General features: G+C 41.6%; 1 protein-coding gene across 16 annotated transcripts in view; it reads left to right on the top strand.

Moving 5' to 3' along the window:
• Positions 1-18478, top strand: part of TJP2 (tight junction protein 2) — a 115762-nt gene that overhangs the window by 20082 nt on the left and 77202 nt on the right. For 11 of the 16 annotated variants that reach the window (XM_023627247.2, XM_070248662.1, XM_070248657.1 and 8 more), the window contains one exon: positions 9139-9259. The exons of 3 other annotated variants lie outside the window; for them this stretch is intronic. Coding sequence is in view for 2 of the 13 variants with exons in the window: in XM_070248650.1 (XP_070104751.1) it covers positions 3513-3628; positions 9139-9259 (237 nt within the window). In the remaining 11 variants the exon portion in view is untranslated. Of the gene's footprint in view, positions 1-3150; positions 3629-9138; positions 9260-18478 lie in introns of those variants that run through there. 2 more of the 16 variants (XM_070248650.1, XM_070248651.1) reach the window with 2 other exon arrangements.

Genomic DNA, 18478 nt, shown 5'->3' with positions numbered 1-18478 from the left:
GGAATGGGTGAGGGTGGCTTCAGGGTTGTATGTCGGAGAACCAGGAGGAGGATGCAAGAAGCAAGAAAAGGCAAGAGGCAGCACTGCTGGGGGCTGGGCATTGGGTTCTTTCAGATATATATTGGGTTGGGTGGGAGAACAGGTTTGGAATGACAAATTTGGTGACATCCAGTTGAAGGTAATAGTTTCAACTCAGTAGCGAGTGCATTCTGAGAATGACTGTGAAGAGAGAAGGGTAGTTTGTGTTGAGGTGGGTGAATCAAGGAAAGCCACAACGAAGCCTCTTGAACTCTTTGTTAATTCTTTTACATCAGGTAGCCTGTTTTTCTTACAGTGTTCTGGTGGGTCACCTGAGTAGGAGATAGGTAAATAGATATTATATATGAAGATATTAAGGGGGAAAATGAAATGACATGCATTAAGCCATATGGTCTATTTGTAGTAGAGCTAAAAAAAAAAAAAAAAAGAAACGAAAAGAAAAATAGCTGTTCTCTACTCTTCTACTTTTAGTTAAGGCTTTTTCCAGCTCCCTGAAAAGCAGACCACACCCTGTAAAACAGCCTGTTTGAGGAATTAGTTCATTTCCATTTTTATACTTCCAAAGCACAGGAACAGTTAAAGGACCCAGTGAAGAAGGATGTCCACTGTTTTCCTCCAGCAGAAATAAAGTTGAAATAATTAGTTCAAAAGGAATGTCAGTCTGATCTGTGAATTTTTATGTTCAACCTTAATCATTCAAAAAGAGAACTTGAACATCCTGACATAAAAGCGATTTTTGGATCATGTATATTTAAAGACTTTTTTTTAAAATAGATAAGTGATTTTTAATCAGACACTTGTAAAGAATTTCTGGAACTCTAAGGGAGTTAACCAAATAAATGCGTATTTCTAAAGAATTTCTAGAATCATACAGAAAATGCCATATAAGCACATACCTGGATGGGGTATTTTGGCTAGATAGATTTTTATTCTGTGTTACTGTCCTTGTGTACTATTATGAGGGAGTTCACACAAAGATGACAATTTGTTTTAATGAGTAAATAAATTAGAAAACTGAACAATCTTGTTTGAGAAAGAAAAGCAAATTCTTTCTAAATTATTTGCTAAGGCAAAATTCTTTTCCTAATGAAAGATCCTATTTTAATTTTGTATGAGATCATCATAGATAAAGATCACTTTGTAAGAACCGTATGCTAAAGGCATCAAAAATTCTTACAGAAAATGAAACTTTAAAACGGGCCATTTATAAAGTATTATGTCACTTTTACTGTAGTAAAACAGCTTCTAAAGGGGAAAAGTTTAACGATGTTTTTATCATCGCAGGCTTCATTTCTTGTTTGAGAGGGTTGTATAGTAATTTTTATCATGCGTCCTCAGAAACGTACAAATTGTTAGAACAAAGGCTGTTGTGTAAGTATAATTACATCTTCCTGTATCATTAAATGAGAGCTGTATTGAAGCTTTTTTCAGGGGTGGCAGCTGTAGCCAGCCAAGTTCAGCCTGTAAAAGAATTCCTGTGACTAACTGGTACTAATTGTTTGCAGAGCAACCAGTGGGAGGAGTAGTCATGAATACTATGGAAATGAAATATCCCAAGTCCAAATGGTTTATCCCTTGTTTTCACCACTTTCTTGTGGTCAGGTTACGTTATTTGGATAATCAGGCGAAGTGAAGTGGGTGATCTTAGTCTTTTGTTGTTGCTGGAAGATAAGAGCATTCCTGTGTTCAGACCGCTCATCTGAGAAATGGGGAAACTGAGGCTTAGGGAGCAGTTGAGGGGCTATTTAAGTTACCGACCTTCAAACTTTTGGCTCACACACTCCTATCAGATTTTTAAGTGCTCCCTACAATATATATAAGTATATTAATTTATAAGTGATATACCTTAATGTAATTTGCTCTCTTAGTTCTCAAAGTAAATATGAATATTTAAAAACATAAACACTCAAACTAAATTTTTAATGGATGAGGGAAATGAAAGGAAATAGGTGGTTTAGTATTGTCTTCTCCACCCCAAAGATTGTTGGTGTGTGTACCCAACTTTGGAGACCACTGATTTAGGTCGTTTTGCTTTATTCAAAACAGCAAAAAGGAAAAGAAACTTGCTATTGAGGAAAGAGAGAGAATCTGCAGAAGAAGGTTCAAGATTTGGGGGGATGGGGAAGGGTTTGGGACATTTATTCACTGTGGATATCTAGGTTAATTAGAATTAGTACACAATCTTGTCCTTTTCTACTTTACTTCCCTTTTATATATGAGTTTGTTCAGACAAGAAGCAGCACAACTCCTATAGCACATTGAACAGAAAGAAAATAGCTTGAAGAAGTTCCTCAAGGAGGTGTATAAATCAGAACCACTTCAGAGTTCTGGAACTCTGAAGTACAGTGACAGAAACTCAACTAAAACTAAATTTCACAAAAGTTAATTTATTAGCTGTAATAAGAGTGTACTGGGGATCTCCTGGGATGACAGTGGCCTTAGGCATAGCTGGATCCAGAAGCTCAAATGATGTCATCCCATTTCTATTGGTACTGTTTTTCTCAGCTACTGATGGTGAGCCCTCTCCACGGGTGGGGAACATGACTGCCAACAGCCCTAATTTCTGTCAGCCCTGGTTAGCAGCTCCGTTGGAGAGAGGGTATTTCTCTCTGAAAGTCATATTTTCATCCCAGGGAAGACTGTGTACCGTGACCCATTAGGTGGGCCACGGTGATGGACGAACCACCTTTACCCCGTGGAAAGAGGGCAAGAAAGGTCCTCAAAGGTGAGGGGAAACATAAAAAAGGAGGAGGGAGTAGATTTGGATCATCTCCAAACAATATATTTTCATGCTAGCAGAGCTCACCCATGGGGTTCTAGAGGTATTTAAAAAGATATTTAAAAAAAAACAAAACCAAAGCCAGAATTATTCCTCAATTAATTAGTCTTTGCTTTGCTATTGACTCAAGCTAGGAATTTATAGCATTTAGAAATGTATTGCTATAAAATGACAACTGGCACTCCATCATTTGTCAAAGCACAGCCTTTTAGAGAGAGAGATCTATAGAACGAGCAAATCTGCTTCTGATTTTAATTCTTCCAGAGGCATGCTGGCTTTTTGGACCAATTATTACCAGACCTTGAGATAAATCACCTCCTGCGCCATTAGTGCTTGAAGGATTAGTGGCCTCAGATTTATGTGCGGATTAATTGGGTGGTGGACGTTAGATTGCTGTGTTTACAACCACGGTCATCCTGCAAATCATTTTCATTAGTGCTTTATTCAAAATTCTTTAGCTTATATAATACTGACGTTGCAGGGAAATCTGACCGAGCCTTTTCTTTCTTTATTTGTGGTTCGGCCTCAGCTTCGCAGCCACACTTACCCCCACCGTATTGTTTAACAGCTCTGGCTGGGGGTACACAGAGCATCTAAAAACACAGCAGCTTCTAGTAGTGTTGCAAAGATTACTTCAGTTGCTTCAGCTGAACAGTGACTGAAATTTGCATGCCCTTGAAGTGAGAGAGACAAGATGAGGTACAAGAAATACATGGCTATTCTGGAAGCAGCAGTTGGCATCACCCCACTGAATAAAAGAGAACTTCTACCTGAGAGCAGAAGACATGTGAACCTTTGGCAGCACCCCGGGTAAGCAGAGGAGACCAGAAGACGCCTTGTGGGGGTCTGGGGCCTGGATGGAGGAAAGGGTCATGGGTGTTGTAAGGGCGACAGATGTAGAGTTCTTCATGGAGAACTTTTTTCTTCCTGGTGGATATGGCCTTCCCAGACTGATTTTTTTAACAGTCAGTCATGAAATGCATGGTAATAATACTCTAAGAAAAATCCCTGGTCTAACAGCCAAGAAGATGAAGAAAACGAAGTCTACAGATGATTTTTACATCCAGATATTTTAATTTTCTAATTTTGAAATTTTTTTACATGATCTATCAATGTAGCAATCCTTAAAGATGAAGTCAATGTGCCTTATTCTTTTCTACAATGCAAGTGTTTTTCTGACTGAAGTGTATGTGAAGACTGTTTCAGGTAAATACTTTTCTTGAAACAGCAGTTTTTACTTCATATACTTTACTTTCTAGGGCTCAGTGATTCACTGTGTTGAGGAAGTGTTTCGACGTTCTTTTCTGAATGGTTAGAGGTCTCCATCCTGACTTCTCTGTAATCTCTCTCCTGTATCTTTTGCACAATGAGGAGAAGTTTAATTTATGGTGCTGGTGTGGTAAGACAGTATTTTTAGGGACTGCATTTAATTTTTAAACTGAATGAGCCACACCTTGGCGCTCACCCAAGGATCAACTCCAGGTATCTGTGTAGCTAATGATATTTCTTTTTAAAAAGTAGAAAGTTTATTTAAAGTCACCAGTTTATTTTTATTATGGAAACAATATATGTTCATTAGAGAAGATTTAGAAAATACAGAAGAATAAGGGGGAAAAGTCACCCATAGTCCCGTCTCCCTATGAGAACTAACACAATCATTTAGGTCCATAGTTCTCAGTGGGAGGTGGGGGGGATTTGCTCCCCAGGGGATATTTGGCAATGCCTGGGCTCATTTTTGGTTGTTATAACCTGGAGGTTACTACTGGTATCTAGTGGGTAGAGGTAGGGATGCTGCCCAACATCCTACAACAGACAGGACAGCCCCCCACAACAAAGAATTAGCCAGCCCAAAATGTCAAGACTGTCACTCTGGAGACCTTTGATTTAGGTAGATTTTCTTCCCATCTGTAAAAGGTTGTTTTTGTAAGAAATAAATTAGATATTTCTTTGGGGAATTTTTAGGATGCTTTGCAATGGAATCCTTAGGCAGCATTATTACCGTTACTATTACTACTATTATGATTTTACTATTCTCTTGAAAGTAAAAGGAAGTGTGTGTATGTGTGGAGGGGGCAAGGGGCATATGGTGACTCTATGAGAGTCCATGTGGGTTCATGTGTAGCGAGGGCTGCGGGAAACAGTGTAATGACCAAACTGAGATTCTTCAAGTAGCCGCTAGAGATTGGACATACTGTAGCCTGGACCTTTGTCCCAGAATGATGAGGGTTTAGAGCTGGGAGGGCCTTTTGTCAGGGATGGCGAACAGGTCTCATAGGGCACGTCAAAGTCAGTTGATGGGGGTGCTGCTTAGAGTGTCACGTTAGGGAGAACCCCGGGTCAAGTCTGGGCTTAGCAGAAAAGCAATAACGCAGTTGATGAGGGATGTTGGTTCTGGACATGTAATTGGAGACTTGGGGAGCTGCAACACGTGGTCTGTATATTTACTACTCCTTAATTCTAGTTCAGTCTTCGAATTTTATAAGTGTGAAACTCAGCCTCATTTGAGTCATCACGAGCTAGAGCTTGGCCCTCAGACAGCAACTGGATGTTCTTAGTTTCTGACTCAGGATCATTCATTAAGGGATTCACCCTAAACAAGCTCACATGATTTAGATGTGTAAATTGAGAGCCAAATTTTTCATTTCTTTTTGGAGATGACCTTTTCCAGAAATTGGAATAAGTAAGTACCCTAACTAGAACCATCTCTGCTTCTCCTCATTTCCCCAAGTCAATCCAAACAGAAGTCAAGTTATTTATTCCAACACGATCCTTAATGAGGGAAGTGGAATGTTCCTTTCTTTTTTAAGAGAACGTTTCCTGAAGCCTGATGAGGTAGCCCTGCCTGACCGGACAAGAGGACCTTCCTTATATCTGTAATACTTTGAGTTCTTTGAAAACACATGGACAAAACACGGTTTTGTGATGCCCATTTGTTTGTTTGCTGACTCCTGTGTCACCTGACACAGTCTTCCTTTGGACATACTAATATCCCTCACTAAGCTTGTAGTAAACTCTCCTTTCTGGGTCTGCTAGGACGGGGTATCTTCTAAATCTTTCAAAGGCGCCTTGATGTCTTATTTCTCAAACTTTAATATGCATATGAATCACTCTTAAAATGCAGATTCTAATTCTCTAGGTACGGTGGGGCCTGAGAATCTGCACAAGCCTCCAGGTGATGCTGTCAGTTGAGGTGATGCCCCATGGATGGTCCAGATGATGCTGATGGTTCAGTCCCTGAACCACACTTTAAGGAGCAGCATCTGGAGAAGCGCTTTCCATCACAGCATACTTGTTTCTCTTGACCTGGAGCTTTTCTATTTTATTATTTATTTATTTATTTATTTATTTAAGGAATATTAGCCCTGAGCTAACTACTGCCAATCCTCCTCTTTTTTGCTGAGGAAGCCTGGCCCTGAGCCAACATCCATGCCCCTCTTCCTCCACCTTACAAGTGGGACTCCTACCACAGCATGGCGTGCCAAGCGGAGCCCTGTCCACACCCAGGATCTGAAACAGCCAACCCCGGGCCACTGAAGTGGAACGTGTGCACTTAACCACTGCACCACCAGGCCGGCCCCTGACCTGAGATTTCTATGGGGGTTGTTGACTAAACAGTGAGGCTGATATTTCTTCCAAGAATTCTGTCTCTTTCATTCTTTTCAAGAAGTATTCTGATTAGTACTACATCCTTATACTATTGCATAGTTTTCAAGAGCAGCTGCTTTTGTGTTTTAAAACATAATTGGAAGTCAGGTTATGAAGCAGATTTCAAAACCTCAAGGAATTCATTCTCCACCAAGCCCCTCCTCCTGTTCGTACTTTTTCTTGCTGTCTGCAGACGAGGCTGTGCTTGGCCTTCTGCTTTGCAGACTGCACAGTCACTCGATAGGCCAAACCACCAGCTACAAAGCAATTGACTGAATGTTGCAAGTTCACTGAAGCACAGATTGGATGATTTATACATGTGCGTGTTTACCCCACTGTCCAGCACATGATAGGTACTCAGCAAATATTTGCCGGTGCTTACTCGGTTTCGGTATAGCCACAAATGAAGAAAAAAAAGTTTTAAAGGAGTTGGCATCCAAACATAAAATGACTGAGCCACCTACGGATTTTCCTTTTAAAAGTTTGTAAAGTTTTTCAATGCTAACTCATGTTACCTGACGATAATGTTACATATCTGTCAATACTATTGAAAACTAATAATATAATTTAGATCTTTCTGCCAAGCTTTTTCTAAATTTAAAGGTAGCCCTAGTCAATAATAGTATGTTTTAGAAACGGCTGATTGTTATTGATGGTTCCTATACGTGTCAAAAACCTTGGGAATGTTACAAAGAAAGTTAAAACCAAGATGTCTTAGGAATGCAGAAAAGTGAGTAAATTAACAGCAAGCTCTTTCAATAAAAGAAACACGCTCTCTTTGGAGCTGATACCTGTAGGAAAATTTCATATTAAGGCCAAAAGCATAACCAAGCCGACGTTGATTTGCTGGCCATTTATTTCTCTCTGGAAGTAATAATAGAAACCATGTGTAGGCTGGGCTCTCACCCTGTGGTTTGCTTTGTAGGATGTCCAGATGACCTTGCCTGAGCTAGGACTTACATTTCCTGCTGGTCCTTGGAGAAGGGAAATGTGTCCCCTGCCTGTACAAATAAAATTGATGCTATCTTTTAGTTTTCTTTCGTGGTGTAGGGAGTGTTTTGCACAGATGCCACAATATCACTTTGTCTAGCAAACAGAGGAGTATGTCCAGAACTGGTGAGAAGCCACATTCTTCCTCCCACTGCAAGTGTTCTCTGTGACCGCCCCGTGCGAAGCTGCCATGGCCCAGGCCCAGCCCAGAACTGAGCTTGTTTCCTTGTGCTGTTTGAAAAGCACATGCAGGATTATTAAAAATGTCCAGAGGGATATTCCTTGGATTTTCTTGGGATAAGGGGTAAAAAGTATTTGCCATCTGTTTTTTTAAAGATTATATTTTTCCCCTTTCTCCCAAAGCCCCGCCGTACACAGCTGTGCATTCTTTTAGTTGTGGGTCCTTCTAGTTGTGGCATGTGGGACGCTGCCTCATCATGGCTTGAGGAGTGGTGCCATGTCTGGGCCCAGGATCCGAACCGGTGAAACCCTGGGCCGCCGAAGCAGAGCACGCGAACCTAAACACTTGGCCACGGGGCTGGCCCCTGCCATCTTTTGTAATTATGGGCAACCCATGCATACGGAAGTAAAGCCAAGCCAGTATTATAAATGCTGTGAAAAACGAATTCCCTTTTAGTTTAAAACCTTTTCTCTACTGTATACTTTAAAACAGTAAATTTTGGGGCCGGCCCGGTGGCGCAGCGGTTAAGTTCGCACCTTCCGCTTCTCAGCGGCCTGGGGTTCACTGGTTCCGATTCCAGGTCTGGACATGGCACCACTTGGCAAAAGCCATGCTGTGGTAGGCGTCCCACGTATAAAATAGAGGAAGATGGGCAGTAGTTAGCTCAGGGCCGATCTTCCTCAAAAAAAATAAATAAAATGGTAAATTTTATGTTATGTATATTTTACCACAATTAAAAAAAAGTTTTCTCTAAATATTTTCTCACTTGCTGAGCATTTTTTAAACTGAAAAGTGAATTCTTATAAGATGTCTTCTTCAGGCTGACCCTCAGGTGGACTGATGATGCCAAACTTTACATAGTTACTCATTTTCTCCATTTTTTGAAGACTGAAAACATTAGGGGCAACAATTCCTCTCCTAGATATATATATATATCCATGAGAAATGAAAACTATGTCCACATAAACACTTGCACATGGGTTTTCATAATAGCCAAATAGTGGAAACAACCCAAGTGTCCATCAGCTGATGAGTGGATAAGTACAATATGGAGTGTCCATACAATGGAATAGTGATTGGCCATCAAAAGGAATGGAGTTCTGACATATGCTACAACATGGATGAAACTTGGAAACATTAGGCTAAGTGAAAGAAGCCTGTCACAAAAGCTCACGTATTGTGTGAGTTCATTCATATGAAATCTTTCAGGATAGGTAAATCTATAGAGACAAAAATTAGACTGGTGGTTGCCTAGGGCCAGGGTGAGGTGAGGGGAGGCAATTGGAGGAGTCGGGGGTGATGTCTAAGGGGCGTGGGATTTCTTTTTTGAAGCAATGAAAACATAAAATGGACTATGGTGATGGTTGCACAACTCTGTGAATAGGCTCACAGCCATATTGTAAATGGGGAAATCGTGCAGTATGGTGAACTCCAACGCATTTCCCAAGATGTTGCCATGCTGGGAATGACCACGTTGGATTTTTAACAACACTGTCTTTTTCAGGGTGCGGAGTACCACCTTATTATCCTCTCCCTGTGAGTGGGATTGGCACCCCAGCTCTACCTCCTGGCATAAGTACTCCACGAAACGCAGACGTGTGCCGGCTGACAGCCTGCCTTACCAGGTACTTGCGTTTTTGTCGCTCATCAACCTACTTACTGATGGAAATTATTTCCCATGCTAGAGTCAAGGCCACCATTTTTGATGTTGCTGATAGAGAAATTGTTTAATATCAAAGAAAATTTCTTTGTCATGTCCTGTTTACCAAAGAACAGAAACATCTTACCTGCATTTATGGTCTGAATTGATAGGTATAACTTTGGGTGAATGCTAATTGAGGGGCCTTCCTGGCTAAAGCGAGTAAGTCCAACTCCTTTGGTTCAGAATAAATGCCTAGCGAGGTATTTTGGTGTGTGGGGTTGTAGGTCATTCTGGTAGGTCACGTTTCTTCCATTATCTTTGAGGTAGCACAACTGTATAACAGTGGTAAGCACTTTGCTGAAAATATAAAAGACATCAGTCACATTGGCTTCTAAAGATTAATTATGTACATACAAGCTTTTAGTGGAAGAGCTAAGAGTGAGTATTATCTGTTTACTGATTCAATTTTAAGTACGAATTAAATGAGATTTACAAGGTATTAGATTTTATTTTGACAGATGCTGGGACGTATTTGTTCTTAGTTACACTTTAACCCCTGATTATAGGCCGGTCCGTGGCCGGCCGGAATGGGGTTGGAATTTTTTTCATGTGCCTGTTTCATAATTCCTGTCTGTGTAAGCTCGCATCCCCTGCTGGGTGGATTCCCGCTACGCGTCAGAGTTGGAGTTTAGTGGAGTGTGAATAGCACATTCTGGAATAGCAGATAGCTGTTCAAATCCCAGTGCTCCCGCCTTCCAATTGTGTGATCTTGGGCAAGTGTCCTAATGTCTCTGAGCCTCAGACCCTTCATCTGTAAAAAGGGAGCGTGAACATGAAGCTAAATGAGTTAGCGTACAGAAGCACTGGGCACAGGCCAAGGCCTTTCTTGGAGTTTAGTTATCCAAATGGGAGGCTTGAGTGGGGAAGACTCAGTTTCCACTGAACTGACAGGGTTGGAAGTGGCTTTGGTTTTTCAGAGATGTTCTCTATGGAGCTTTAAAGGTTCGAAACCTAGGAAGACAGATGCTTGCTCAGGCTCCAGAAGTGGTTTTTCTGAAACTAGATTTCTAGGTAGGATCTGCTGATTTAGTCAAATGAGTTGGTGGGACAGCATGGAGTATGGAAAGCGGGATCGGAACTGGCATTGTCTGTTGAAGAGAAGGCACTTTCCCACTCAGGCAAGCCCCTCCTGATAAATACCTCCCGGGTTCTGATTCCTGTGCCCCTCGACATCAGTTCGTTTCCCCAAGTCCATGCCTTACTCCAAGCTCTTTCGTGTATAGACACTTAAGCTGGGCTTTCTGAGATGAATTAGCCTCCGGAGAGCTTGGGGGGTGAGGATTTTTCCCAGAGCATCCCACATCACCCTCATTTCAGATCCAGTGAACGTCTATGAAGATCCTTTTATTTGCCAGGGACTGGGCAAGGAGCTTCCGCCCAGGTTGTTTATCCCCAGAAAACCCTGAGAGAAAGGGGTTACAAGACCCCTTCTGCAAATAAGGCAACTGAGAATCAACTATTTTAAAGATTTTTTATTTTTCCTTTTTCTCCCCATAGTCCCCTGGTACACAGTTGTGTATTTTTAGTTGTGGGTCCTTCTAGTTGTGGCATGCGGGATGCCACCTCAGCCTGGCCTGACAAGCGGCGCCGTGTCCGCGCCCAGGATCCGAACCAGCGAAACCTCAGGCCGCTGAAGTGGAGCGCACGAACTTAACCACTCGGCCATGGGGCCAGCCCCCAAGATTCAAGGATTTTAAATAATTTCCCTAAGATTGCACAGCCCCTGACTCCCAAGTTCAGTGAGATTCCTCTCATCACAGCTGGCTTCTAAACGAACTCTATGGAGCTTGAAGTCTTAACTTCTACCTTCGGATAGTAAACAGGCTCTTTTCAAGGGCCAGTTCTGATCGATTGATAGTGGCTGCCTGGAGTTAAGCATTCGTAGGTGCCATCCCAGTTTGTTTGAGCAAGGATGTTGTGATCCATTAGCAACGTCTGGCATGAGTGGAGGAGCGTGGCTGTAGGGCCTGCCCTTGACCTGAGGTTTCGGATCATCCGCTTCTACCAGTTCTGCCTCTGTTACGGTCTTGGAGTCTCTGGAGAGCACTATTTGCGTGACGCTTGTTTCTTGCTACTTTGAGGGGCTTCGATGATCACTTTTCTGATGTGGCAAAATCATCCTTGCCTCTTGCAGGAAGGCTGCTAAGAGTCTGGGCAGAGCCTCACTTCCTAGACGTGGATTCTCATTGCTGGGCAATTCAGAGTCCTTAGAGTTATCACTGACTCACCGCATAGTATGGGCTTAGAAAAGTGAGTTGAATGTGAAAACTTAAAACTTGTACTTCCAAGCTCCACAGAGCCCCTCCACAGTCCCCTCGCCCTTTGGGGCCCCTCAGTCTGTAGGAATACTAGGGGCTCTCACACCAGCAACCACGCCTCCTCATATTGAATTGGGTAGACGCAGAGGAGTCGTTCTCAAACGTTAGCCGCATCAGAATCACCTGGAGGGTTTGGAAAACACAGATTCCCGGGTCCCACCCCCAGAGTGTCTGCTTCAGCCAGTCTGGAGGGAGGCCCAGAAACTTGCATTTCTCACAAGTTCCCAGTCAGGCTGCTTTCCCTTACCACACTTGGAGAACCACTAAGCTGGAAAGCATTTTTGACAGCTGCTTTAGAGTTTGGGCTTGTGTGGCCAGTTTCTCTACCTGTGGTGAAGGGAGTCCTCCCTCAAACATTTGATGAGCGTCTCCCACAGCACTGCCTGAGGGACATTTAGAGGAAGGTAAAGGCTCCTCCCTGGGGGCCTTGGGAATTTGGAATCAGTGATCCCACTGCTGTATGCAAAGCACTGCTCTCACCCCTTACAGTGGGTGTGAGCAGAAGGCCTGAGGCAGTGACTGAGCGAGGGGAGGCCTCCTGGGGGAGGTGATGTTTGAGAGCAACCTGAGGAGGAAAATTTGTTGGCCGGGTGTGCGAAGGGGGAAAGGAAACCCAGGGAGCAGAGACTGTACCTCAAAGGGCCAGGAGATGCTGCACTAGGCTGCAGGAAAGCTTGTGGTGTTTGTGGTGAGAATTCCGTTGTAATTCCGACGTGAAGTGAAGCATCAACCTAGAGTAATAAGGGTGAAAGCCTTCTGTTTCTTTGGGTGCTTATTGTCGTGTAGTTGGTACTGTGCAAAACGCTTTAGCTGCATTGTCTTCATTTAATTCTCATACCCACCCGGTGAGGCGTGGGTCCAAGGATAATCCTGATTTGTATGCGTTTCCCAGGGCTGCAGTGACAAAGTACCACAAACTAGGTGGATTAAATGATAGAAGTTTATTGTCTCAGGGTTCTGGAGGCCACAAGTCTGACATCAAGGTGTCGGCAGGGTTGGCTCCTTCTGAGGGCTGTGAGGGAAGGCTCTGTTCCAGGCCCCCCTCCTTAACTTGTAGATGGCCACCTTCCTTCTATGTGTCTGTTTCCATGTCCAATTTCCCCTTTTTACAGACTCTAGTCATACTGGATTGGCGCCCACCCTAAAGACCTCACTTTAACTTGATTACCTCTGTAAAGACCCTAGCTCCAAATAAGGCCATATTCTTAGGTAATGAGGGTTAGGGCTTCAACATATGGATTCTGAGGGTACACAATACAACTCTGAGGGTACACAAATGACACCATTTTACAGTTGAAGAAACAGTAGCTTAGAGGACAAAGATAAGCTGCCCAAGTCACACGGCCATTAGGTCGAACTATGCAAACTTGTCATTTTTATAGGTCAGAAAGTTAAAGAGAGGCAATGTCGTAGGTTAGACCTAAAAAGTAGCAGAATTCGGGCTTGTTGAAACCCAGGTCTATCTGATTCATAATTGCGCTCTTTCACTCACTGCGTTACTGGCTTCTAGTGTTTTCTTTGTTTCCGCCATGTTTCCTGATGGCTCACTGGGAGAAGCAGTGGTGTGGATATCAGGGTACCAAACTCCTAGCCTGTTAGTTTCTGGATAAGATACTCTTGTATTTCAGTTTTCTGTCGTATCTGTTTAAGGAAACTGTTGGGAAGTTATTAGAATATATAAAACATTTTTTCATGAAAGAATCGGCTATATTTTTGAAGAAGATGTGCTTTTTTTTGCTATCAAAATGTTAAATATCTGTAAATACACAGGTTATCTGAATATAGATGTCCTTTCTTAATTTCCTTCTCAAACCAGTCTAAACATTTGTAAACACTGTGTTAGCCCTTACACTTGTATTATAAGTACATTTACTTGGAATTATTTCAGCATTCAGGGATTCACGTAACTTCATTGTCTAGCCATAAAGATTTCAGACAAATCAGTACCCATGCAATAATTCCATCTTTTCCTCTGTAAATATTTAAAATGAGAGCGCATTGCTCCAAATCCCGATCTACAAAGACTGTCATTTTAGCAATTCAAGCAAATTTTCATCATGAGAAATTGCTATACTATTTAAGTAGAAGAAAAAGAAAAATACAAGGGGTTTATGCTTGTTTTCAAATGTTTTAGTGATAGTCTAACGTGTTTTCCAAACAAAAATTAGAGTGTATGGTTTACTCAAGAAAAACAAGGCAGTGGTGGCTATCTGGCCTATCCCTGGAAATCTGAGGTGTCTGGACATTTTAAGTATAGCACAGAGATGGGTAATACTCAACCTTGGATCTGAAATATAAAGTTAATTATACTCTTTGCATGTTTAAGAGAATTCAGGAGCTAAGAATTAAAAGATGAGTAGGAGCTTGCAAATTCACAGCCCTCTCTCTCTCTCATACTTATTACGGCTTAATTTCTTAAAAGGATTCTCTGTGTTTATTATTCCTTTTCCTCACCACCACTTGCCCTTCTCTCCAACACTTTCTCCTCCACCTATTCTAGCCCATTATGGATCCAGTAACTGGTTGCAGGTTCCCTATGGGCTGGGCGCTGCACATGGATAAGGAAATTTACATGGATAGGGGCTCTCCCTGGCTGGGAGTTGCAGACTAATTTGCAATCAGCAGTTACGGTGCTCTGTGTGCTGCCTGTATTGGTCCCTGGTGCTGTGATTATGTGGGGAATCCTAGAGGCAGCTTACTTTATGATTCCCATTAACCTGATAAAATTGAGATAAAGAATTTGCAACTAGCTTCTGGTGGGAGGGGTGTCATCATTGGAGCCTGATTTTGGTACTTCATCACAATTTCATCAATTGAGTGGGTGGCGACAGCAGTTTTCAGTGCAGCCAAAATTTTGATTCATTTAAAGGTAATCTGGTTGTTTAGCGAGATTGGACGGGATATCTCCCACACAATTATAATTATATTGATATTTATATATATCAATTTTTATATATAATATATTATATATTTGATATATATAATTAATATATAAATATATATACTTATATTTATATAAGTATAATTATATTGAAAAAATATACACAGTTATTCATTATAATTATTAATATTTGATATTTATATTTGAAATAGTTATTGATATTCAAAAAATATATGTATAATTATTTTTAGTTAGGATCTTAAGTCTGGTTACTAGAGTAATTAGTTCTGTCAACACTTTGAAAGAGGCTTCGTGATAATGTTAAAGTTAAATCTGTCTCTTCTAATAGCTTTCGCTCAGCATAAAAAATATGACAAGAAAGGGGGATGCTTTCCGAAGACTTAGAAGAAGAATCAAAATACTTTCGTAACTGGAGGATGGTTCCAGCAGAGGCAGAACTCAATCAGGGAGAGAGAAGATGGGTAAAAAATAAAGTGTCATTGGGAATAATAGCTACAACTGCTCCTGAAAAAATAATAGAAAAACACTTTATTTGTGAATTTAGTGTACAGAATGTAAATCTCAGAGAGCTCTGAATCTCGGAAATAATCTTGATTGATTTGTTAAAAACTTAGGTAATAATTTTGGAGGTGGGAAAAGCTGAAAGCCACATGTATTCCTGAAATTGAATTAAAGATTTCACTCTTGTGCTAACCTCACCCTCTTGGCACAGAGTAGCAAAGAATTTGATGTAGCTTCTATAAACCTAATTTTAGTTATTATAGCTCCCCATGCTGCTTGGTTCTCTCCATTGCTCTAGGAGTGTTGGAAATTAGCTTGGTGCAGTCTTAGCCTCCGAGACGCTGCCAGGCAAGCTCCCCCAGAGATCATGAGACACAAAGCTCAAAGACCAAAATCAGGTGTTCCAGTCACACGATGTATTCGATTTATTCAACTTGAAAACACACAGCAAGAAGCAAGGGAAGGAGATTAGAACACGTTAAAATAATTAGATTAGGATACAAATAGGGTGAGAGGTCCACACTTCTGGGAGCCTGCACTTCCAATGTTTGTCCTGTCTCTCTGCCATGTCAGCAGATGTGTGGTCACAAAGACCAGAGTTGAGGTTGAACCAGGGGTCTCAGCAGATGGAAGCTGTCTGAAGCCAGCACATGCTTGCTCCATGGGAGGGATGCAGGGCAAGTAGCCTGGACAACAGCTGTAGCTTATCAGCCACCTGTGTGTATCTGTATTTCCCGGCAGAGTGTACATGGGGCCAGAACTAGACATAATGGGTGTCACCAGTGGGTGACCAATTTAGGGATGACCTAGCTGTCAATCTGGAAGTAACATGAGCTGGGCTTTATTATATATTATTAATATTTTATTAAATAGGAAATATTTATTACTGGTAATATAAATTGTAAGTTATAAAATATATCTAAATAAATACAATTATAAATTAGATATTTATTAAATTTATTAATATTTTATTAAATATTATTACTATTTAATATGTACTTTGTCTTTCCATCCCATTCTATTTATAACTAACACTCTCATTTGTTTCATTCTTTCCATCTAAATTTAACACACAAACACTCCCTTTATTCTGTTTATCTTTACCACATCTTACAGGTTACTAACTTACTGTCTACACTATACACATCTTATGAATTCTGCCTGAGTCTTACAAGCTACTTGATTTCTCGTTATCTGTGTGAAATATTGCTTAGACGTTTCATCCATCTGGTTTTTTTCCTTGTCCTCTCTACCAGTGTTTTTTTTTTTTTTTTTATGGAGGAAGATTAGCCCTGAGCTAACATCCTCTGCCAATCCTCCTCTTTTTTTTTTTCCCCTGAGGAAGAGTGGCCCTGGACTAACATCTGTGCCCACCTTCCTCTACTTTATATGAGGGATGCCTGCCACAGCATGGCTTGATAAGTGGTGTGCAGGTTCACACCCAAGGATCCGAACCAGCCAAACCCAGGCTGTGGAAGCAGAGCACAAAAACTTAACTATTATACCATCAGCTGGCCGCTATACCAGTTTTTAAAAGAACTGTAAATATGCAAATTATAGTATATTCATACAAATGGATTAGTATGCAACTAGAAAATGATGATAATCTGTGTTAACATGAAAAAATAGTCAAGCAATATTTTTATGTAGACTAACAGCTAGTGGAAGAGCATGTCTAGTGTAGCCCCAGGTGTATAAAGTCGTATACGATAGCTACACGCTTACCTGTGCATAGAGGTACCTGGAAGGGTGCTCATCCAGCTAATAAACAAGTATCGTTTACATAAAAATAATTGAAATCCAAATGCGTGTATATAAACATAACACAAGAATTATAGGACCAGACTCTTTCCTTTGTAAACCAAAGACAACATTTTGCAAATAGAGAATTATTTTCTGACCTTCCAAATGTTTTACATGCCTTCGCAATGGTAATCTTCCTGTCTTGTGTCAGAGAATTCTAACAGCATCCCTTTAGCAGAATTTCCTAAACCTCCCCAATGATGAGACTCACCTGGGAGTAGAGGCTAAAAATCCCAGTTCCTCAGGCCCCTTCTCAGCCCCACTGGATGCGAATCTCCAAACCTCCCAGGAGGGCCTCAGGTGATTCTTGCCATCAGGCAAGTTTAGGACGCCATCCTTATGGAAGCATAAATGTTACGAGCCACGTTTTCGGCTTTTATTGAACGCCTCCTGGAAGTGTCTTTTCCAGGCCCAGCTTCCTTTGTTTTATTTAAGAGGCCTGCCCTGGTGTACAGGGCTGCCCTGGAAAACTGTCTGGGCAGTTTACTAAGGTCCCTTTCAGGTCTGAGAATTCTTGGAAAATCTAGGAGACTTCAACAACTTCAGTCCGTGTTGATCAAGGATACTGAATTCTTAGGCCTAGAGGATTTGGGTGATGGCTTTTTTTTTTTTTTAAAGATTTTTTTAATTTTTTCCCTTTTTCTCCCCAAAGCCCCCCGGTACATAGTTGTATATTCTTTGTTGTGGGTCCTTCTAGTTGTGGCATGTGGGACGCTGCCTCAGCGTGGTCTGATGAGCAGTGCCATGTCCGCGCCCAGGATTCGAACCAACGAAACACTGGGCCGCCTGCAGCGGAGCGCGCGAACTTAACCACTCGGCCACGGGGCCAGCCCCTGGGTGATGGCTTTTTTTAAGTTATTCAGTTGTTGCCAGAGGCCCCTCTGGTTTCCCTGGAGGACTCGTGTATCTCATGCCGACAGTCCCCTGGGCCTCTCAGACCTCAGATTCCCTCCCTTGCCCATGAGATGAGGGCCTTTTTACTTAGTGCAATGTTTTAGCTTATTAAAGTGGGGGGTTATTTTTGCTGGTTAACTAATTTTATGGTGGTCATAATTTTGCATATATACACATCAAATCATGTTGCACACCTTAAAATTACACAATGTTAGATGTCAATTATATCTCAATAAAGGAGCAAAAATATTTTTTCAATGATTTTATTGAGATCACAATGGTTTATAACCCTTTGGATGTACATTATTATTTATCAGTTTCTGAATAGACTTCAATGTGTTCACCACCAATAGTTTAATTTTTGTCTGTCACCATACATATGTGCCCCTTTAACCCTTTTGCCCACCCCCAGCCCCCTTCCCCTTTGGTAACTACTAATCTGTTCTCTTTTTTTTCATTTTTTTTTAAAGATTTTATTTAACTCTTTTTCTTTTTTTTCTGAGGAAGATTAGCCCTGAGCTAACATCTGCTGCCAATCCTCCTCTCTTTGCTAAGGAAGACTGGCCCTGAGCTAACATCCGTGCCCATCTTCCTCTACTTTATATGTGGGACGCCTACCACAGCATGGCTTGACAAGTGGTGCCATGTCTGCACCCTGCATCTGAACCGGCAAACCCCAGGCTGCCGAAGCGGAACATGCGAACTTAGCTGCTGCGCCACCAGG

Source organism: Equus caballus, chromosome 23, assembly GCF_041296265.1.
Source record: "Equus caballus isolate H_3958 breed thoroughbred chromosome 23, TB-T2T, whole genome shotgun sequence".
NCBI classification, from domain to species: domain Eukaryota; kingdom Metazoa; phylum Chordata; class Mammalia; order Perissodactyla; family Equidae; genus Equus; species Equus caballus.
Note: the sequence above shows the minus strand (reverse complement) of the source record. Positions and strands in the feature narration are given on the sequence as shown.